This window comes from Helicoverpa zea, chromosome 23 (genome assembly GCF_022581195.2).
Source record: "Helicoverpa zea isolate HzStark_Cry1AcR chromosome 23, ilHelZeax1.1, whole genome shotgun sequence".
In the NCBI taxonomy this organism is placed as follows: Eukaryota; Metazoa; Arthropoda; class Insecta; order Lepidoptera; family Noctuidae; genus Helicoverpa; species Helicoverpa zea.
This window is the reverse complement of record NC_061474.1, coordinates 2,484,725-2,508,519: the sequence shown is the minus strand read 5'-3', so window position 1 is coordinate 2,508,519 and position 23,795 is coordinate 2,484,725. Positions and strand designations below refer to the sequence as shown.

Here is a 23,795-nt window from a genome sequence, read left to right as displayed (position 1 = left end):
TGCATTATTGCCGCTACAACAACAACAACACATCACTGCCAACAACGGTTCATCACTGCCGACAACAATAATTCATTACTGCTAACAACAACTGTTGTTGAAGGACTATTTGCTTAAAAAAAATATCTTCAATTGCACAGTAAGCTTTCACATGATTATAAAATGTAAACTGTTGATAAATTTAATAAATAAAGGTATTTAATGGTAATTTAATTAATTTAGTTTAAAGCAATGTACTTTGGGAATTTAATGAATAAAGTAGATAAAAAATCAACTGTGCTGTCTAGAAGAATAATATTTTTGGAATGATGACAGCTGATAGAAATTCAAAGACTATTGTAGACTCGCGGCATAGATCAAATCAGTTATTGTGTAATGAGGTTTAAAAGTTTAAAATAATGTCTTAAAATGATGCCTTCCGCTATGGGTCAAGCAGAAAGGACTCTCTTACTAAAATCTAGCCTTGTTCTTTCTGGATCCCTTCGTGTACCAGAGCCGCGGTAAGTCTTAAGTTCATGATTAGGTATTTATCGATAGTCTGCAGACTAGGCAAAACATTTTAGAGTGTGTGTGGGGGGGGGGGATATGTGCAACCAAAGTATTTTTAAGGTGAAATTCTACCTGCCGGGGCTACGGGATTGTTCGAAAGAGTTACCGTCACCCTGGTACATAAAGGGCTTAAGAAGGAACATGATGGGTTTTGTCAGTAAGAGTCTGACACTCTCTCACGCTGGTAACCCACAGCATGAGGGATCATTTGATGATATTCCCTAAAAAAGCGAAATTCCAACGGTATGACGTATTGTGATGTTTCTTCTGGTCTACTCACTCATTCAAATTGTAAGATGTTGAATGAATCTCGTCATTACAAACTACAATAAAACGAAATAGTTAAAAAAATGTGTGTATATTGTAAATCACGTGGTATGCTTTCTCCAGTTAACGTTGAAGCCAGTGTCGCGAAATAACTGGTCAATATCCTCTTTGTCCAAATTTAGCGATGCCTGTAACAAAAAACGGGTAAGTTTTTTACCGTTAGTTGCAGAAACATCCTGATGAGAAGATAAATAATAAATTCAACTTACGATTAATTCTTTTTTAGGAGGTTTGCTGGTGGATGAGAACGACAGAAGAGCGTTTGCACCCGGCCTAAGAAATAAATGATATGAATATATTACAATATTTAAATATTACAATCAAAGAACTACTGGTCCTTAGTTTTGAGAAAATCTTTATATTGATAACGGTATAATAAGGCCTGCAATGACAGTTCAGTGATTAATTAAAGCTACAGAGTAATAGTATATAATAGTAATAGTAAGTACTTAAATTATAATAAAATGGCAAATAACTGCACCAAAACTACTCAGTCAATAAATGTAGGTGCTACAGAAATCGTCTAGGTATAAGTTTAGAAAGGACATAGACTACTCAATCATTTTAGAGGAAGAAGTCCCCTCGGGACGTGGTTGAAACCAGTGGGAATAGACAATAGGCACAGAAATCCAATTCTTGAAAAATCTTACCGTTGTGGCCTTAACCTGGTCTGTCTCCATCGGGGACGGAAATTGGTTTCCTGAAAAAAAAAAAAACTATAATTAAAAGCCCATCTGACTTCCTCAACACGGCAACCAACTTGGTAAGGCTGCTCACCCACTGTCGTGTAATAGAAAATCTATACTTACGTCATGTTCAGTTTCATGTTCACGCTCAGTTTCTTGTTCATGCTCCTGGTCGGGTTCGCGTTCTTGTTCTGGCACTCGTCCGCGCTCTCGATCGTGAACGGGTTCATTTTCGTGTACGGGTTCACTTTCACGTTCTTGTTCCGGAACTCGTCCACGCTCCCGATCGTGGACGGGTTCACGTTCCGGTTCGGGGACTCGTCCACGCACTCTATCGTGGACGGGTTCACGCTCACGTTCTTGTTCCGGTATTCGTCCACGTTCGCGTACGGGTTCCCGTTCTTGTTCGGGTAGTCGTCCACGTCCTTGTTCTGTTACTCGTCCAGGCTCCCGATCGTGAACGGGTTCACGTTCCGGCACTCGTCCACGCTCCCGATCGTGGATGGGTTCACGTTCTGGCATTCGTCCACGCTCCCGATCGCGGACGGGTTCACTTTCCGGCACTCGTCCACGCTCCCGATCGTGGACGGGTTCACTTTCCGGTACTCGTCCACGCTCCCGATCATGAACAGGTTGACGTTCCCGTTCTTGTTCCGGTATTCGTCCACGTTCTCTTCCGTGTACGGGTACACGTTCGTGTGGGGGTTCGCGTTCACGTTCGATTACGGATTCGCCTTCAGGCTCGTGTACGGGTTCATGCTCTTGAACGGGTTCAGGTTCTGATATGGGTTCATTTTCACGTTCTTGTACGGGCTCAGGATCATGATCGCGTTCCTGTTCACGTTCGCGTTCAGTGGCGTCTTCACTGATGGTGGGCCGATAAATTTCTACCACAGTTCGCGGTATCTGTAACATAAAACAATAAATTAATTGTCATAGGAAAACCATGAGATGTTCATTGGCAGTAATCTTTACTAAATGCGTTCTAGCCGATTGTCGGCCACGGCGGTTCTCATATAAGGGCATCAGCCAGTTGCGCAGGACATATTATAGTGCACAAGCATTTGCGCAGACACAAGTGCACTCACTATTCCTTCACTCTCATAGCCTGATGGGACGGCAATCCGACACGACCAGAGAGAGTTTAGGCGCTGGACCGACATTAACGTGCTCTTCGATAAGTACCTATCTTGGACACCAATGGTTTAGAAGACGTGAAGGAAAACTTCAACAACAACTCTGAAGTCTGTAATTGCATCGGTCTTGGGCAAACATGGTGACAATCTTTGTATGAAAAGAGACCTGTGCCCTGCAGTGCTAACATAAAATAGCCTGATGACGATAGGAAATAATATTTGTTAAATGCTGATCTTTACTAACATGCTCAGTCCTTTCATTTTCCATTTCCATCTCCCTCATTGTGGGACGATATACTTCAGCTATGGTCGGTTCAAGAGTTTCCGTATCAGTGTGCGGAACTGTTAAAGGTATCACTTCTTCTAAGTTCTCTGCATTTTCATGGCTTTGACTAAAATGGTAAAAATATTAAAAAGCATGGTTTTCGTCAACAGTGACGGCACGGGCGGTTATTACATCATCTTCATTTTCCGAGCCTTTTCCCAACTATGTTGGGGTCGGCTTCTAGTTTAACCGGATGCAGCTGTGTCCCAGTGTTTCACAAGGAGCGATTGCCCTATCTGACCTCCGCAACCGAGTTACCCGTGCATAGGCAACCCAATAACCCCTTGGTTAGACTGGCGTCAGACTTGGTAGACAAGATTGACGACAAAGATATTTACCAAGTTATAGCAAGTTAAACAGATATGCAAACAGAATTCGAGTGGTCAAAGGTGCCTCATAAAAAGAGAGAAAGAAAGAGCCCCATTTCCCAGCAGTGCTACCTAAGACCCAGGCTTCACCAAAGCGGAGAGGATCGGAGAAGTAAATAAACAATGGAATTAGTTACACAGACATCTCATCTCCTCGGTCGCTGTTTGTAGAATACTATCGAGTATTCCTGAACGAAAAAAAAAACTTCATCATCTCCCAAGCCTATTTCCCAACTATGTTTGGGTCGGCTTCCAGTCTAAGCGGATGCGGCTGAGTACCAGTATTTTCAAGGAGCGGCTGCCTATCTGACCACCTCAACCCAGTTACTTGGGCAACCCAATACCCCCTGGTGTCAGACTTACTGGCATCTGAGTCAGAAGCCAGTAAGTCTTCTGACCACCCGTAACGACTGCCGTTTAAAAACTTCTCCACGCCACTTTAAGGAAATTAGAGTGTTATCATGCTCACCGCCATTGCCCAAAGTTCCTCTTTCTAGTCCTCCAGTCACTCCTCACGAGGGTGTCAAACTGGTTGCTGTCAAACGTGGCGTGAGCTTGTTTGAAATTCACATTGACGTTCACTTTATTTCGAGATTTCTGCTCCAACTCACGATCTAACTTCTGGACTATTGAATCCTTTGATGGCGTTGAACTTGTTTGATATGCTACTATAAGGGTAATTTAAGTCTACATTAGAGCTATATGAAATAGAAAACTCAATAACGGTTTGAGAATGCGCATAATATGAAGTAGGGGACTTTGAAATGGCTGGTTCAATAATTATTCAATAATGGTTCAATAATGGTTCAATAACTTATTGGAGATGTACTAAGGTACATATTGGATGTTGTTAAGTACTTAGGCTGTATTTAATCCGAAGCAAATGCGGCATTAGAGGTATAAGGTGATAAGTATATGGTGTTATATTAAATGCTTAACCAGCAAAATTGTATGTGCTGCCAATTTACGAAAGACAACGACGGTACGAATTTTTACTTGATTAAAGGATCCCATACCTCTAAATACTTTAGTATCAAGTTTCCTAGTCTCTGCAGGAAACTCTCTGATTGTTGTCGATTTCTTTTTCGAACTTTTGGACTTTGGTCTTCTTTCAGTCCTGGGTTGCTGCCAGGGGGTTTGTGTTGGGGCATCCCCTACTTCTGCTATGTCAGCTATCTCCTCCACGTCTTCATTCTCGTCATCATAATTGTCTTCGAGTTCCATCTCCTCTGGTTCCGCGGGTACAGGATGACGTACCTAGAATGGAGTTGGAATAGAGTCATCAAGGGTGCATCTACACGGTGCAAGTAGCTTGCGCATGATAAAGCACATGCGAAGGTTACATGCATTTTAAAAACGTGCGGATCCAGCGACTCGCGCATATACCAAAGCCAAATACCCACCCGCGTGCTCTTGTCACTTGCGCGTGTTAACTTCATCTGGTTAGACTGGAAGCCGACCCTAACATAGTTGGGAAAAAGCTCAGCAGATGATGATGACCAAACCTATCTAAATATCAGTTTTTTTACTATTTCTATATACAGTAAGGGGACGAATATTACCGGTGCACAAAGCAAAGGGTATGCTGTCCTGGGCCTTCTTTGCGTGTGAATAGGACAGGGTGCTAAGGACCCTGACACCAGAGTTCTCTGGCCCAGCATATTGGTGTGAGAGAAGTCACACACGAGGAGTAGACGCGACTGGTGGGCACCGTGACGGACGGCCCCACAACCAACCGCTTGGAGATTCCATACAGCTAGTTGGCTGAAGTGCCCCCATACTGTGCCTCTGCAAATATTTGGATTACAGGTAGATGTTTGCTGTGGAAATACTTACCTAAGTATAGTAGGTGCGTATCTACCCGTTATGAATGAATGATTTTCTTGGAACAACTAAGTGAAATCAATCTTTATTCAATGTAACAGACCAAGCATCGACCAATAAGGTGAAGTAATGCTTGGTGGGCACGATATGTCTGTAGATAGGTGTGTCTCGGAAGGCACAATAAATTGTTGGGTCCCGGCTGACAAGGGTTATCGGGTTTCCCACGTAACTGGGTTTGTTGAGGACATGCAGTCTATGTAATATACGGTTACTCAGCTGGATCCTTAAGGCATCGTTCAGACCAAACGTATTGTCGGCCGCTGACTGTGAGCGCGCGTTACGTAGTTTATTGCTTTTCCATATATATTGAAATTGTCGTTCACACCGAACCGACTATACGCTATTACGTCGTCTGTTGTCGCTGACTCTCAGTGGCCGATTATTTTACTACGCGACTATGCACGGCGGACGCGAATTGGCTACGCGGACGCAGTTGCCGAATAGCGCCGCTCCGCCGCGCCCGCACCGCCGCGCGCCTCGGCCGCAATACACTCGAGAAACAAACTTCAATGAGGACAGACGTGACACGTGACACCTCGCGATGTTCGACACCGAAAAGTTTATTGCAGAAGTACATTCTAGAGAATGTATTTGGAATGCGAATTCAGAAGAATTTAGTGATAGAAACTTACGAAGATGCGCTTGGGAAGACATAGCATCTGTTATGTATGAAGATTGGGGGGTTCAAATACTGAGCTCTTTTATGTGTAGAATAGTCAGCCGCTCAGCGTACGCATCTAGTGTGAACCTACACGAGCCTATTCTTTTGTTCACACATGTAGCGCATCGTACGCTATAGCTTATTGTCGGCTTGGTGAGTACGCGTACTGCAGATTGAGTCGACGTTCACACTGGGGCAGACAGTGAGTATACTCACAGTCAGCGGCGGACAATACGTTTGGTGTGAACAATCCCTTAAGACTGGAACCTAACGTCGTTGGAATGAGGCGAGACTAAATGTTGAAAACTACTACAAAATTACTTGGCAGTAAGTCTAAAAGGCGCTGTCAGCTGTTTGGGCTGAACCCGCCTCCTCTCTCCCCACCACGCGTCGAGCACGCGGCGTATCGCCCGTTGCGCGCTCAGCTCGTCAGACTCGCTGGAGCGACGCCATCGGACCTCGCCTACAGTCTGACCCGCGTATGGGTAGCGGACTGAAAGATAAGAGTGGCTTTATAGTAGGATGACTCTTACAAGGAATTGACAATTCCATTCGTAACAAAATATTAGGAAAATATGGGTCATTGTTTATGTTCAGACCTTGCCTATAACTGTATGACCCGCTTACGGGTAGCGGACTGGAAGATAAAAAAAGGGTTTATAGAAGAAAGATTTTCTTAAGGAGTTTCTGTTTCATTTGTAGCAAAGTCCTTTTTGATAAATATGGGTTACAGATTTTTTTTTAATGGGTTACAGTCAGTCAAAAGACGGCCACTGTGTGACCAAGGCCTTGAAAAAGTTTATTTTTAGTATGGGGGGCCCAGTTTAAGATATGGAATAAATGCTGCCTATCTTCGCTGCAATAGAGTTTATATCTGTTACTAAAATTAAATAATTGGTTTGTACCTGTGGCTCTACAATCGTCATGGACGAAGTGACACTGGTCAGCTAGCCTTTGTGCTAAAACGGCTAGCTCTCGATCCCATTCCTGTAATACGAACTCTTATTTAATATCACCGTGAAACAACAATTCAAAATAATTGTGTACACTGTGCCTAACAATGCACACACGACCCACGACGACACCCAACGAACGCATGGATCAAAACTTTTATTAAAATTATCAAGTGGAAAGAGCGACGTGTAAACAGGGGCGTAATCGAGAGACGAGGGATTACGAAAAGCCTGGTATTCGAGGCCCTGGTAAAGGCAATTTTTTTCACTGTATCACTTACCACTAGCATCATAACTTGAGGTTTTGGTAGGTGCACGCCACCGCGGACCCTTTCATTGCCGGCAGCGATGCGTTGGCGACGTCTGACAAATTCAAAAGCATATAAGTAGTTACATAGTTATCTCTCTCTACGATCATAAATCATCAGTTAGGTACATCATTTACCTTGCCAGGTGAATAATCGACAGATTTAACTGCATAATTGGCACTGTATTGTTCTTCATGGTAGGTACATTTTATTGTTCGATGGCCACAAAATAGCAAAAATAAAAAATGGCAGGGCAAACCTTTTAGTCTAGGTACTGAAACTTTAATAATAGTTACCAACCTGTTGAGGTAATGTGTAATGAAGTGCTTTAAATCATTTGTAAATTTAATTTGTGTGTAGCGCTCGCAGGACGGTCCGGGGCCCGACTGAAATAATGTCATAATTAACATAAGCACACCACCATTCACATGCATGACCAGTAATAGATTAGGTATCATTGTACCAAGAGTAGCTATAGAGGGCCAGTATAGGGGATCTCGCACCTTTGCCAATGGGGGCCGACAGAGCTGACGACGTTCAGTCTCTTTAGTTTAGTAAGGTTATAGGCTCTAAGGTCTACTCTTGGCTATTGGTTAGGCCAGTTACGTAAAGTAGTTCCCACGGGACGGATGTAAAAACATTGGCAAAAGCTAATAAAAGGTGAAGCTTACATCAGGAAACTGGCAAGCAACATGTCTTCCCTTCCCCTGGCAAAGTCTTCGGTATCTGACGGCGCAATACTGATGCTCCTCAGGTATGGCCACCACCAGGCTTATCAGAAACACCCACAGCAGTAACAAGCGGCACATGATTGGTTTAGCTGAGGGCAGAGTAAACTGTTGAAGACTACTAGGACCTTTGGTAAGTCCATCACCACTGTTCAGTCTGCCTGTTGGTCAGACAGGCAGTCGCTCCATGAAAACACAGGTACTCAGCTGCTTCCAGTTGAACTGGAAGCCGACCCCACTATAGTCGGAAAAAAGTTAGGCAGATGAGTCTCTTGGGAATAATTTATATGAATTGATTCTTTCTTTCAGGTCTTTGGAGTTCTCATAGCTTAAGGTGCAATGAGGGACCGGTGAAGGACTTTATGATCAAGTGAAAATACGACTCTAGGGAATTGTATCTAAGTAGCAGTAAGGCACATATGGCGCACTAAAAGTCCTTGGCGTTGATAAATATCACTTATATGTGGATCTCTAAAACTTGTGCTAATTACTAACTCTGGGCTCTTATGGTATGTCCTTGCTAAAAGAAAAGTTTAAGAAGACCAGTTACAGACTAAAATGGGAACTGTTTTGTCCGTCAACATGTTCGGTAGATGTTCTCATCATTAAAGGACTTGATCAGACCTTCATTCTGGCTCAATCAACTAGGTTTCTTCAGCCAACATATCTTACAACATAACACAAAATAAAACTCACCATTTACTATAGAAACATAAAACTGCAATAGCACATAATAATATAAATAAAAACGCAATATATTATAACAAAAATGTGACAATACTACATTACTTTCACGTAAAAATATATCAAAATTATATCAGCGGTAGGATTAACGGCTGTTTACATGTCCTACAAAACTGACACATTGTCACTGTGACGGAGGAGGATTGCAAAGAGTTTTATAACTACTCTTTAAGAAGGTTTTACTGCAGAATCTTAAATCATGCTGTATCTACTACCCAAAGTCTGCCGAAATTTTGGGAGAATGTAACCCAAGCGGTGGGAGGGTAGGAGGAGGACACACATGGGATGATTTTGAGGAATGTCCCATAAGTTCCCCCTTAGTCCTCAAACAAGGACTAAGTGATTCCACTCAGTCCTCAAACGAGGACTAAGTGGAATAGCCAGAAGAGTAGTTCCAGTTCAGTTATCGGTCGACATCAGCATTAGCCACATTCGTAGCCTCAATCAATTATTATTCTGAGGTTGTACGCGTACCATGTAGTTCTACTGTTTCCATAAACAAACGAATTACAAAGGACGATGGGCGTTTTGGTACCCTGTCCAACAGTGTTGATTCTAGTACCATTGCGTAGGTCTTGGCAAGCCAAAAAATGTTTACTATGACGACTAGTCCCAATTCCTTGTCCATTTCGCGTGACATCGACTAATAGAATGTATAATGTTCATAAATCATCAACGTAGATGTAGTTCTTAAATCCAACTGTATTGAATAAAAACTGGTAAAGTAACAAAAAAACAAGAATTTGGCCTTCTTAGAATGTTTGCCTGCCCACTGCTTTAAAAAAAGTCTGTGTGCAAACCTTTGCAGTTCACGCAGAATATAGCTTATGTATTTGATGAAAGTCTTTCAGTATTTACAATCAATTAATGTTTAATGATTATCGTGTTTTAATAACAGGTTTTTTTTATTTCATATAATGTGTAGGTACATGGAAGCCAGTATGTTTAAAGATAGTATGTAACTAAAATGATTAGTTGTGTTTTCAGAAATGTTTTGAACTTTTGTCAAATCAGATGACGATTGTGTTTCCGTAGTATGACTCCATAGACTATTACAACCTTTAGATTATAATAGAGTGTATCTCAAACAATGTAAGAAGTCTATTAACTGAGTTTAAAATTATTACACTGACGACATATTCCTCTTCATGAATTTGCATATATGGATGACATACTTGTTTCTATGTCGATTTAATTTTTATCGTTACTCGGATCGGACAGCTAATTGAGGCAAGCCCCATAGTTTTTATTATTGTTCACGTAAATACCTTTCTAATGATATATCATACGTTACTGTTGGAGCGGGTACCAAATCCCATACAAAGTGCCCATTGTCCTTTTCAAAATACTTATAGGTAGTTGTGTCTGTAGGTAAGTGTCTTGTGAGTGTCAAAATATTTATGTACTTGTTAAAATAAAATAAAAAACGCCCTGTTTTCTTTACACCCAAACGTAACATTCTAACTATGAGTAAAAAATTAAACAAAAAAACATTCTGCTCGATATTTTTATTTCGAATTACAAATAATAATTTATTTTCATATATTTACATCTTAACCTTAACCTAGATTATATTTGTATTGTTATGTATAATGCAATTATTTCATTGTTAGTTTTTCAGTTATAATTTTTTAGGTGGAAATAATAATTCTCGTCAAAAAAGACTAGATAGAACACTAAAATGAGGCAAGTAGATATTTAGATGCTTAAAAAGAGCGTTTGTTAAGCCTTTTGTATTTGATAATAGAATCTCAGAATTAAGTGCAATTCAATCATTATGTTTACGCAGTAATTGTTTTGTTAGCGGTAGCAAATCTTTTGCATGTTGTTTTTGCAGTGGCAATGCATGTACGGTCAACGACAAAAGTCTATTAAACACTCAAAATTACTAAGTCTCCAATCTGCAGCTGACATCGGTTCAGAAAATAATTATGAGAATTTTACAAAAGTTGCTGAAATGTCTCACAATAAATCTGTAATGCACTCTAATTTTGTGATAGTAAAACTTTTGTCGTGAACATATTACTTTTTAAAAGTTTCCATGAACTTTCTTGCCGACTCTTCTCCTTTTTGAAACCATGCAACTAGAGTGAAGTTTCATAAGTGCCCGAAAAGGCTTACTTTGACTTTGTGTTAATGGATTATTGTTGCAGACAGTACATCATGCAAGAAATGTGCACGGAATTTATTGTCATGAATTTGCCGAAAAATCTGTTTAGAAGTTGTAAGGTGTCTTGTATCAAAGTTTTAAGTCGTCTATTTCAATCATATTTTGTTAGCTTATTGTAAACTATTGGTGTCTTTATATAGTTAAAATATCATTAATAAGTACCTATATTTTATTAGGTAGTAGGAAATGTCTCAGTTAATTATAATTTTGTGTGTAAAAAAAAAAAAAACAACAAATAAATAAATACTGTTTTAATAATTTAAATCTTTTTATTAACTGAAATAAATCTTAAAAAATAATTGTTTAACACTGAAATTCACTTAAGTGTACAATACTATATATATTTAGGTATAAATAATTATTTAAAGCAAAGAAAAAAACATATGTTTTAAAAAATAAAACTAGAATTTAAACAACAATGATTAATTTCAATGAAAGATTTAAATTTTTAAAACAGTTCAAATTAAATTGTCAATATCTAAATTATTCAAACATTATCAATAAGTGACATTTTATTTATTACATTTAAATAAATGCATGTTCAATATAACATGTTAAAATCATACGATTTTCATAGAAAATTAAAATAGCAACTCTTGTTTTTCTTTTCAAAAAAGTCCATATCGCGTGAATTTCCTGAAATGGTATTATACCATTCATATTTACTAAAATTCTAACACGAGTTATTACAATTCAATATTAAACAAAAATCAAGCATTTTGTTTTTACAAACTTTTCACGAAAAAATATTTCGTCTTTTTTACGATTACCAACTTTATTTTGTGATTACGATTACATGTTCGCACGATTACAATAACTCGTATTAAACTTAGTTTCACAAAAGGTAACGTATTTAACATTATTTTGTACAACTTCAGTCATAGAAATAAATTTGCACAGGCGATATATTTATTTACTAAATACTTATTTACCGAGCGAGTGTTACATAATGGCATGCAATAGAGAGCTTTATTTACTCAGCTAGGTAAATACAATATATTCGAGGTAATAGAACATTATTTCATTTTCAATTGGCATACAAAAAACGTAAATATTTCGCCTGTGAAAATATTTTTGTCACCGAGTTAAATAAATTAACAATTCAAATTATCCAATAAGGATTTATTAAAAGAAAAAGTCATTCTGTTTAAACACTGAGATCATTTTGACTGTTAATTATTTCATTAGTATTTTTAATTCATAGGTCGCTGTTTTTTTTTTCAAAATGACCATAATAATAATTCATTGCTGCAATAAAAAAGTAAAAAAAGAAGCAGAAAAAAAATTACACTTATTATTTATTTAATATTCAGAATATCGATACTTTTTACAAATTCGCGATGATATTAACTATCATAACTAATTAATACTAAATAAGGCATAAAAATATTTATGTTGGACTAAAAACGATTTATTAAGTTGCGTACAAAGTTAGCTCATATTATCAATAATTATTATTATTTAGATAAAATACGTCTTTTACATCTAAGGCTATAATACAAAAATGTGTGTGAATGTTGTGTCTAGATCACTCTAAGAATGTTTATTATTAAGCAACAATGTGCATCAGAAAATGTTGAGAAAAAAACGGGACTAAAACTTTTACCTGTAAAATAATAATAATTCGCATAGATCGGCAGTTTAATGTGGGGGGGATTCTCAAATCAAAAGGATGACCCTTCGGACCTCACAAAAAATATTTTCAGTCACAATTGCAAACACTAGCGACTTTAACGTTTAATAGAAAGTTTAGACCCAGTCCACCCTATTATAATACGTGGTCTTAAAATAATACCAGCTTTAGTTCTAGGTTTAAACCACCCCGAACAAAGTTAATGGACTAAACCTAGTACTAAAGCCAATACTTTTTAAGACCACGTGAATGAACATAGTCTGGCTGGTGAGATCTGTCTCTTTCACTCTATTATTAGATAAGAATGCTGCTCAAATATTTTTGCTGAATAAGAACCACCTTTTTGGGAAGTTGGTTACTAAATGTTTAAATACGTGTATTACTACGTTTTTTTTTGTAAAATCCAACACAACATTCACCAACTAAATGCGTTCACACAAACAAACATAAAATACATTATATTTTACATAATATACATGTCAGTCGTAATAAAAATATGAATATCCGTAATCTTATTTCAAGCGACGCTATTTACATCTAATTATCATAATATGTAGTAATGACTTTACGTATAGATAATGTTACTTATTTATTATTATTTTTTAATTGTTGGTTAGAAGTTATCGACTGGATTTTTGAATTGACAATTTGTATCCATATTGCACCTTGCTGTTCCAATGAGTCGGTAAAAAAGTTGCCTATGTTCTTTCGCCAGCTCTAAGCAGCTGTTTACCGAATTTCACTAAAATCAGTTAAGTATTTTTGGCGTGAGAGCGCGAGAAACAAACAGACATGCTGAGTTACAGGAATAAAGTCGTGGTTCACTGGCATTTGCAGTATCGTCCTCACATTTGGAGCAATTAAAAAATATCTTCATAAATCGAATTTTCACTTGTGTCACCTATTTATTCATCAATATAGCTGCCGCTAGATGAGCAAATCGAAAAATTGTAAAAACATTTTTGAAAAACAAAAAAATAGTGAATTTCTAAAGTAAGTGGGTTTCTTAACTAAAAAGCATTTTAATTATAACTTCTAAACCAACAACAAATTGTGATGATACGCATTATATTACATCGTTGTTTTCAAACATTCAACACTGACCAACGCATTATAAAAACTATTTAAAAAAAATTACTACGACAAAATATGTTTTTTTTTTTTTTTTAACCTGAAAAACTTGTCTTTTATTTTGTGGTTATTTTGTAGGATGATGTCAATAATTTTTCAAGTGTGTATGAAGATTTTCTTCACCATATTTTTTTTTTTTATTATTTAGACTAAAAATATTTAGCATCGGATTCAATTATTGTAGGTTTAACAGTATTTCATTTTTATTCAATAAATAAATAAATATATAAGTGCATAAATTTAAGTTCATTTTGATCGACATCACCCTCCAAAGCGCCGCATTTTAATATAATCTTGCAAACATTCAATTTGCTAGCTAAAACATTTAATTGAGAAAATAAATATCATATAAATTACAAGTCATCGATATTTTATCGATTTATCGACAACGCGACAACACTAGGACTAATATCGATTTAACTGATGTGTTTTGCCAAGTTGTTATTTATAATTTTAATCTAGATTTAGTGCTTGAATGATGGCTGCACAATTTTGCGAAATAAATGTACAAAACTTTTCACACTTTTAACAAATCTCAGGTTTTTACTTCTCTGTAAGATACCTAATACAATTTTTTAAGCTGCCAAAACATAAATATTTATGAAAGTAAAGTATGGGCCTTCATGGCAAAAAAATTGGGATAAAAAGTAGCTGCCTACCCCACGATTTATATAGAAAAGCAATAGTGAATTTTAATTAGTTGCCAAATAATTCAGTCAATACCTCATCAATATTTAAAATAATATTGTTAATTATATTTTTATACTCCTTTTTAATATCCATACATTTCACAAGCTGCTTTTCTTTTTCAAAAATAAATAATGTAATTTTCAACAAAATGGCAAAACACATCAGCATTTAAAAGCCCTTAAAAATAAAATTAAGAAATATAAATTAGAAAATGCAACGATCTCTAAATCTACGAACCCGGTCCAAAATTTCGAAGCATTATGTTTAGGATATGTGGAGAAAAGACTGTATTTTAATTTTAACTACCGCCGAAATATCTTGTACTAGAGTTTAAGTTACCTGATTGGCTGTGCAGTAGACAATTATGTTCCTAAATATCTATCGTACAGCCAAGAGTTATTTCAGATTCACAAATACCTCTCACCCGCACTATGTATTATTGATTTATGTATAATTGAATATTTTTGCCTAAAAAAATCTAGTGAAACAAGCTGGCAAGATATTTTACGATTACCAACTTTTTGTACGATTACCAATTTAGTTTTACGATTACAGAAATGTGGAAACGAGTGAGTTCATGTGAAAATATTTTTAAATAGTAAGATTTTAGAAAAAATAGGAATAATGACATATATTTTGAAAACTAAACTGAAATAGTGACATATTTTGACGCGATAAAACTAAATCAACATACATATTTGACATAAATTTTGTCATTCATTAACCAATTTTTATTTTTGATATGGATGTTTTGTTAATCAGTATAATAATTATTTGTAATATAAAAAAAAATCTCTCCACATGTCCCAATCATAATATTTTTAACAGTTAATTTCCAATACAAACTGCAACTAGCTTCCTAAACGTGGAACGTTCAAAAGTGATACAAATTAGAGTATTTTGGCAACTTTCATATATGGAAGTGTAATGGTTACGTACTTAACACTACTATGTTTTTTAATTAGTATCATTTTATACAAAAAACAACTTTGTCGATGATTTTTGTAGCGTGGCTTCTGTAACGATACAAATTTTGTTAAACAAGTGTTGGGAAAATATTTATCGATATTATTTTTGATTTATAAATGTTAAGTTTATCGATTTATGTCAGCAGTCTTTATTTATTTTGTTTAAGCACGATAACACGTTTGCTTTAGATACTACAGTCATATTTATCACATTTATAATATTTACTAAAGTGATTTTTAGTTTCGATAAAAATTTGATTATTCTTTATCGATATTATTTTAACAAAATTTGTGTCGCTACATATAATAATGGCTAGATCACGCGTGTTTGTCCAACTGGGCATTAAGTCATACAAACGATAGAATAACTGAGTATTATTTATATAATGTTACACTTTGAGCAATGCACTACTAGTGTCCTATGTACAAAGTTCAATACATACATTGTCTATATACATCGGTGTCCGTATCTGAAACAAGCAGAAATGATAGAAGTATTATTTTAACGAATAATACAATTAGCTTAGTTGGGTCAGATTTCAATCTAATTAGATCCAGTTCATTAGCAGTCTCTTACATGAAGATTAAGCCAATCAGGGAGGAAGGAAAGATGAGCAGAGACGCCATGAGGCAGCTATAGGCTAGGCACCTTGTAAGTCAGGTAGGCGTGAACAAAATGATAAGCTACTAGAATTAATGAGGTGTTCGGATTCCTTGTCAAATCTGTAATCTGTCAAAGATTGGTCTTCTTTGATTGGTGATTTTTTTAATGGCCATGTTCAAAAGAAGGCCCATGAGGGCGAACCCGGTAACCGTCCTCGTCCCTCGAACACCCGCATTTTGGTGCGCTACTATCTCAAGTGATTTTACGTTATGACATCTCCATTTTATTCTCCATGGTGTCAATCACCTTAATCATCCCACCTGCTGCGATTTAATACGGTTGCACACCAAAGCTGGTTTTTGCATTGTTCAACAGTATATGGCAATTGGTTGATATAATGACGATGATAGTATACAGTCGTGGTCACCTAATTAAAGATACTGTTGGAATATTAACCTACCGGGGTATTTCAGCTGTATTTCTTTTTTCAGATAGCCATTGGAACTTTTCTATTTTCAAATATTTAAGAGGGCATTGTGAGATGTCAAAACTAATGACTATCTCTATAGAAAAGAACTAACTAACACGACTTTCTTTTATATAAAGAAAGTACTCTACTTATAACTCAAGCACGGCTGAACCGATTTAGCTGAAAATTGGCAGGGAGGTAGTTTAGAAGCAGGAGAAGGACATAGGATAGTTTTTGTCACCATTCGGCTACGGGAAGCAGTTATCTCGGGACGCGGGTGAAACCGCGGGCGGAAAGCTAGTATTCAATAGTGGACGACGTCTATGTTACCTGTGCGGCTTGGTCAGTGATGGCGCGGGCGTTTAGCCTGCACCGCCTGATGCGGCGCGTGGTGGCCGAGCGTCACCAGCGCCGACGCCACGGCCAGCCCGCCCAGCGGCGGCGCCCGCCCCGTGCCGCCTGTGGGTAGTCGCACCAGCAGGGAGAGCACCGCGGCCCGCCCGGAGCGGCACGGCTCCAGTGCTACGGGGGCTGGTACTCCTGAACCTGTAAGAAGCATTTCCTTACAATGAACCTAATGATATTATTTGTACAAACTATAAAAACTCTTCGGAAGGTCTAGGTTGATGTTCCTAGCTTTTATAGGCCTACAAGCCTACTAAAAATAAAAATAAATAATTTGAGCTCCTTTTCTTAATTTTATGTATTTTTTTACCTAATCCCAGAGATATTTCCATTAATAGAAACTAGTTCAGATATCTAATGATACCTTTGTGGGTCGGACAGGATTTTAACACAATACCTAAAATTCTAAATAACATTTGCTTTATCGACAAATATTAATCCCATTCTCTCCATATCTCCATTTAAAAATCAAAACACTATCATTCGCCTCACAAAATACCCCGAACAGCCGACAGCAATCGGCTATTCCTATTTTACCCCCAAAATAATAAATTACGTATACCTCTATAATATTCACAAATCTCTATAAATAAGTACTAATAATAAAATTACATATTACAACGATTACATACAATAATACATTCAAATGTTTACAAACAAGTACGAACCTGCCCCACCCTTCTCAAGCTCGACGCACACTTGGCTGAAGGGCCGCGACGCCATCTGCTCCATCTCGACGAACAGTCGCTGTCTTCTTCTGTACATGTCGTATTTCTGAAAGAATATAACAACCAGATTAACTAACAATAGCCATAAAATTTGTACCTACATTAGTAATATATATATATATTTTTTTCATTCACTTAACAAAATGTGCCATAAAATATCAGGGACTTCCAATATGAAGATTATAACAAAAAAATGGACTCAGTTTTTTTACCAATAGAATAAGTTACAAAAAACTACACTACTGTCTCTACATATTGTGAACGGTCACCCATCCATTTCTTGACCTCGACAAAAACATCTAAACTGAACCAAAGAAAACACACGTGCGTATCCTTATAAAGGTCTCAAATACCAGCTTCAAAAAGTTTTAAAATTTGACGCATATTCTGTTAAAATTATTTACACAACTGAACTTCATCATAAATAATAATTTAGCTATTAAAAAAACCCCACTAACCTGCTTAATCTTCCACAAAGCGGCCGCAACGAGCAACAAAAGTAGGAAACACGAAGAAAAAGTGATGAAGAATTGTTGTAAATTCAACTTCGGATACTGAGAGAAAGATATCTGTATCCACAATGGCGGCCGGAAGTCGTAGACGTAAACGAAGAACGTCGTAAGCGTCACGTTGTCCTCGACACCGAAAGCGTGATCCGATTTCGCAAACCTGACGAACCAGAATAGGGACATATAATCAGCTTATATTTAGTGTTAGTGTTTATAAAATATTAAGCTTTCAAGTAAAAAAATTCATAATAAGTTATAAAGAAAATGTCATGTAATCCCTGCGAAAAAAAAACACAAATTATCGATATTATTATAAAAAACCGTGTTGAAATCGGTTCATTTATTTAGGGGCAATATAAACAAACCGAAGCCGAAAATCGATCTCAGTGGCGTGCACTTGGAGAGGCCTATGTCCAGCAGTGGACTGCGATAGGCTGATGATGATGATGATGATGATGATAAACAAACATAATTATTTTGAAGATAATGTCACACAATATGTTTAATACATCATGTTCAATTTCCATCCGGAATTAAAAATAAAGTTTGTTATAACGCTCTATCAAAGAAGAGATAAATTAAAAGCTCGTTTTAAAATGACAAATAAAATGTTTGTTTTTATAGATAGATTTTATAAACTACTCTTACTTTTTATCATAATCCAGGTAAGTACTATGTAAGGTTCAAGTTATTAGTAAATACATACAACTGTTTACAATTTCAGGTTGTTTTTTTTTTAAAAAAAAAAACGGACGTTTATGTTGTCGGTGAACAAACAGTTTTTTCACCATCCGGGTTCGGGAAACAGTTATCTCGGGACGCTGGCTAAACCACATGCGGAAGCTAGAATTTATTAAATAAAACTTACTTATATCTTGGATTGGTTAGTTTTCTTTATGATGAACCACAGTTCTTGTCACCATCCGGCTACGGGAAGCAGCTATATCGGGACGCAAGCTAATAATAATTAAAAAAACACTTACTTATATCTAAAGTTGGTACAATTGACGTCGCTAAACAGCGTCCTCTCGGCGGGGTCGCTGCGAGTCCGCACGGTGAGGTTCATGCGCGCATGCGCGGAGCACGTGATGCTGAAGTCCGCGTCCACGTCCGGCTTCACCGGGGCGTTGCGGAAGTTTATGGCAGAAAGGTGACGGTCTTCCTTTTTTGATAGGTTGAAGGTAAATTGATAGTCTACTGCTAAGTCATCTGGGGGGAAAATGGGGGATTTAGTTGTCTATTCATCTTTATCACTAATATTAAAGATATAATAATGTAATGGACTTAGTGAGGCAATTAACTAATACAAATATAATAAAAATTCCCCTTCTTGGCAATCAGGTAACGAAAATTACATAAGATTAAACTACATTAAAAATAGGACACTTTAACAATAGTATGTACCTACTATTGCTTAATCTAGCATAGTATAGTCAGAGATTCATAAGAAGAGTACATAAGGGGAGTACATAAAATTAAATTAAATAAAATTCAAATTCAAAAAAGGAAGAAATTTCCCCTTTTATGTACATAAAAAGGATACTTAAGAGGAGTAAATAAGAGAGTTCATGAGAAAGTACATAAGAAGAGCACATAAGAGAGTTCGAAAGAGTAGTGTATAGAGAGTACATAAGAGGATTACGCAAGAGAAGTATATAAGAGGAGTACCGGGAGGGCCGGGAAAATTTGTTATGCCACGTTTTCTTCCCAGCAAGGAAATAGTGACAGGTGGTCATTTTTATTGACGGGCAAAAAGTACTGATTTATAAGCCTAATTTAAATAAACGTTTTTGAATTATAATTTGAGTCATTTACTTTAGCGAGTAATATAATAGTACTTACAATAACAAGCTCCCTTATTATAAATATCGGCGTGATAATGATTAGTGTTGTCGCATTTGTCGCATCGGTCGCCCGCCAGTCCTTTAGTACTGCAGTAGCATCGGCCCGTGTCGGGGGCACAGGCTACCGCTTGAGCGTTGCATTCACAAGCTGGAAGAGAGAGGGATTATGTTAGTTTAAGATAGTAGTCTTATCGTTATGATGGTGATGATGCCCCCCAACCCGATTATTGGCTACGGCGGCTGTACTCATGTAAGGAGATTAGTCAACTGCAGGACATATTATAGTGCACAAGCATTTGCGCTGACACAGGTGCCCTCACTATTCCTTCACTCTCATAGCCCGATGGGAAGGCAATCAGACATTGACATGCTCTCCGATGCACAGGTGTATCCATAACCAACTTCCAGATTCCAGGCTGCTTTGTGAGTCTTCTAAAACTCACAAAGCGATTTCGGCCCGACTTGGGAATCAAACCCGAGACCTCGTACTCAGCAGCCGCACTTGCGGCAGCAAGACACAGCTGCACCAGCGAGGCAGTTAAAAAGTTATCGGTATACATAAGTGTCGAGCTTCAGGTATTTGCTGGTGGCTAAATAAAATCTCGATAGCTCAAAAATGACTGTATTGAAGTAATAGATACTCGCACGTGGCGGTCGTGTATGCGCGACCGAAGTCGGTGAGAGAGTGACAGCCGTTTCGTCAGCTGCCCAAACTATGGCCGGCGCAAGAGACGCGGCCAGCGCGGGCGGCTCTGGCGTCACGATGTGAAGACGCGAACAATAGAGAGAGAGAGTGAGCGTTTGCCTATTTGATCTGCTGAAATAGTTGCCTGCTGGCTGCAGCATCGCATACCGAGTGATACTTACGTTGACACACTCCCCCATTGAGCGGGTTCCCCCAGTGTCCGGCAGCACACACGTCGCAGTGCTCGCCCACCGTGCGGCCGGCGCACGGCTGCATGCAGCGCGCTGCAGCATCGCATACTGAATGTCCATTGCACTGGCATGCTGGACATGCTGTGAAGTGCCATCTAGAAACAGAAAATTATCGTAAATATTAAGCTCTTCGGTAAAAGTAGTGTATGTTAATCCATCTTAACCGAGCAGAATAATTTATGCTGCATCTTCCTCTTTATGAAAAGATGCCTATGCCCTGCAATTTCACACAAAAAATACAGCTACAAAAATACCAAATCAACTGACCGATGCTGAGCACAGACTCTAGGCGCATGCGGTCTCCTAGCACCACCAGGGAGACACAGGCCTCTGCCCCCGCCGGCGCCGTCGTCGCACCAGCCGCAGGCGGGCTCGGCGCGGCACGCGGCGCAGGACACGTGCGCGCCGCAGCCCCGCGCGGCACCGCACGTGCCCGCGGCGCCGCCGCCGCCGGAGGTAGACCAGGCGCGGCAGCCGCCGAGCGGGAAGGACGCGCCGTATGCGTTCTGTGATGGTGAGACAGTTTTTTTGCATTGTATAATCGAATTTGTAAGATAGATGTGAGTTTAATAAAAAGTATTTTTTTTTGTAACAAAAGAGTGAGGATTATACAGCTTCTACGAAAAGAAGAAGGCGTTGCTTAACTGTAACCTCGCGGCCAATTGCGGCTAATTTAATAAGACGCCTTTATTGCACAAAGGTTGGTTATTGCTGTTGAAATCTTGCCAAATTATCTATTATTTATTTTTATTTTCAAGATGATGATGATGAAGATATATATTTTTTTTAGATTATTTAATACATAATCAAAGTACAAAACATAAAAATGCACTAGCATGTCTGGGTATGGAGATATACACTTTTAAGAGTCAAAAAACACGTTTTTTTTTGGACTATTTTTTAAGAACTTTCTAGTAATTTATAACTTAAACATCACATATTCTAAATAGGATAAATATTACATAGTAGGATTGCCCCAAGTACATAATATAACTTACCTTATCCACACAGCGTCCGGCGGAGGCACACCAGATGCACTCCTCGGCGGTGCAGTTGGCGCAGGTCTGGAACGTGGAGCACGGCGCGCTGCACGGCCCCGCCGCTGCTACGCTTCTGTGACACAAATTTAGGTCAATATTCAAGTCTTTATTAGCATCCCATATGTTATACAGGTTGTACATTTTATATAGCCTATAGGGCACAGCTTAAAGAAATTAGAGAGTTTATCTGGTTGAAGCTGCAACTTGATTGAACGACTTGTGCCGTCATTGAGTTACTATATTGAATTGAATACATCACATATTGTACACAGAAGTGCATGTTGAACAAAATATATTAAAAAGAATTACTGCGCAAAAATTGCGCTAAACTGCGCAACCATGCAAATTCAATGTTTTAAATTAAATCTAAGGGGGATTTCGAAGAACTATTATAATAATGTCATATAGACTATCTATATACCTGATATCTTCGGAGGAATTCACTGGTTTACACTTTATCGTGTCGTAATCCCAAAAACACGCCCGCTGACTTAGTTCTTCAGATCCCTAATAAACAAATAACATATTTTAAAAGGTAAAATAAAAGAGATATGTACATATGTATATATTTTTTTATGTTAGTAAGTAATAATACTAAACTGATTTACAGCTGGTTATATGATATGGTTATCATTAAAATCACAAATTAATCTGGGAAAATGGTATCTAACTAAAGGCACCAAAAGATTTTTGAAATTGGGAAATTTAATGAATAACTGTGATTGACAACCAATTTTCAAATTAACAAAGTAACTTTTTATAAATGGCCATTTTACCACTACATATAAATAATTACATGTGTATGATGATGTTGATGCGCCAAACAAGCTGCGCAGGAGTGGTAGCGGCCGCAAGCCTCCCGCGGCGACTCGCTGTCCGACCCGCACTCCTCTATTGATAACGCCATCTGGTGGATAACATGGACATTTGTGAGGTTGGGAAATAATTTGGCGGTATAATGAAGGAAAGATAAATAAAGTGTAAGGGTCCGTTCAAATAGACCAGATCGGAGAGCATCGACGCGCATTTTTCTTTTCACACAGACCGGAGTCGGCTCCGATCGGCTGCGTGAGATGCAATCAGAGCCAAACGTCTGAGTGACCGTGAAAAAAGTACGATCGGAGCCGGTTAGCTCCTCTTATTATTTCACACCGAGCGCCTTCGAGCATTCTTAATGACAAAAGCAGTGCACAGGCAAAAATAAACCTTAGTTCAAATAATAAGTACTCGATTTTCAACGTGTTAAGAATTTGCTCTCCTCTCCGAGCCGGTCTGTCTGAAACCTTACACCATCTAGAAACTCACAGAATATTCATAAAATCTAGAAGTTATAGAAGCTAAGAAAGCCCCTTCGTAGCTTCGGTACTAAAAATAATTATATGTAATCGCCAATTTATTATTTGTCTACTTATATTTTGTAATTACTTACCAATGCTTAACAGAGCCTAAATTATATTATACATAATGCCCAAAAGGGGTGATTGACGTGCTGTACCTTTTTTTAGAACACCTGTACCTACTAGATCAAAGCAATTAAGATTAACTTTTTATTTACCTGATGTTTAATTTAAACTACTTTTACGGTTTTTATCGCGGTTATATTAATATTATTTAAGCCCGACGTTTCGGATCCTTTACAGCATCCATGGTCACGGGCAGAGAGACGGGAGAGAGAGAGTCTTAGTTTTATATAAATGTCTTAATTTCGCGTAAGTGTCAGAAATCAACATACCTGATGTGTATGTCTGACACAATACATGGCGGAAGGATGACAGGCGCCGCACCACGCGCAGCGGGCCGCTGTACATGCCGCGCAAGATGACGCTTGTGAACAACGACGTTCATCTGTAAGTAGATAAGTAATAATTAATTGAAGTCTATGGAGACACTAAAATAAAACTTTTCTACAAAAAAAATTCGTTGCTTTCAATGATATTACAACAAAACCTACCTTCTCCTAAACCTGACAAATACTTCGCTGAAGACAGACAAAAAATTT

The 23,795-nt window shown here is 38.0% G+C and overlaps 2 protein-coding genes across 3 annotated transcripts in view; both read right to left on the bottom strand.

Moving 5' to 3' along the window:
- Positions 1-891: 891 nt before the first annotated feature.
- LOC124642092 (neurofilament heavy polypeptide-like) lies at positions 892-8,035 on the bottom strand. The gene is made up of 13 exons (XM_047180399.1): positions 7,869-8,035; positions 7,498-7,583; positions 7,171-7,252; positions 6,842-6,923; positions 6,258-6,429; positions 4,954-5,179; positions 4,408-4,648; positions 3,861-4,059; positions 2,943-3,090; positions 1,686-2,468; positions 1,527-1,576; positions 1,086-1,149; positions 892-1,004 (listed from the first exon to the last, which is right to left on the bottom strand). The coding sequence occupies exons 1-13, from the start codon at positions 8,004-8,006 to the stop codon at positions 918-920; spliced, it is 2,358 nt and encodes a 785-aa protein (XP_047036355.1). The 5' UTR covers positions 8,007-8,035; the 3' UTR covers positions 892-917.
- A 2,127-nt stretch (positions 8,036-10,162) lies between these two features.
- Positions 10,163-23,795, bottom strand: part of LOC124641833 (putative protein tag-53) — a 33,682-nt gene continuing 20,049 nt past the window's right edge. For both annotated transcript variants that reach the window (XM_047180065.1, XM_047180066.1), the window contains exons 15-26: positions 23,529-23,641; positions 22,593-22,703; positions 22,218-22,303; positions 21,755-21,869; positions 21,024-21,262; positions 20,688-20,851; positions 19,819-19,968; positions 18,960-19,185; positions 17,926-18,136; positions 17,408-17,513; positions 16,665-16,880; positions 10,163-15,731 (exon numbers count right to left, since the gene is read on the bottom strand). In XM_047180065.1, coding sequence (XP_047036021.1) covers positions 16,678-16,880; positions 17,408-17,513; positions 17,926-18,136; positions 18,960-19,185; positions 19,819-19,968; positions 20,688-20,851; positions 21,024-21,262; positions 21,755-21,869; positions 22,218-22,303; positions 22,593-22,703; positions 23,529-23,641 — 1,724 coding nt within the window. In that variant the 3' untranslated portion in view covers positions 10,163-15,731; positions 16,665-16,677. The remainder of the gene's footprint in view (positions 15,732-16,664; positions 16,881-17,407; positions 17,514-17,925; positions 18,137-18,959; positions 19,186-19,818; positions 19,969-20,687; positions 20,852-21,023; positions 21,263-21,754; positions 21,870-22,217; positions 22,304-22,592; positions 22,704-23,528; positions 23,642-23,795) is intronic.

Excerpts from the sequence above, each read along its gene's own strand:
- LOC124642092 (XM_047180399.1), bottom strand. The coding sequence starts at position 8,006 with ATGTGCCGCTTGTTACTGCTGTGGGTGTTTCTGATAAGCCTGGTGGTG. Across the intron at positions 7,584-7,868 it reads TTGCTTGCCAGTTTCCTGAT|TCGGGCCCCGGACCGTCCTG; the intron begins GTAAGCTTCACC and ends ACATTATTTCAG. Across the intron at positions 7,253-7,497 it reads ATTACACATTACCTCAACAG|ACGTCGCCAACGCATCGCTG; the intron begins GTTGGTAACTAT and ends TGAATTTGTCAG.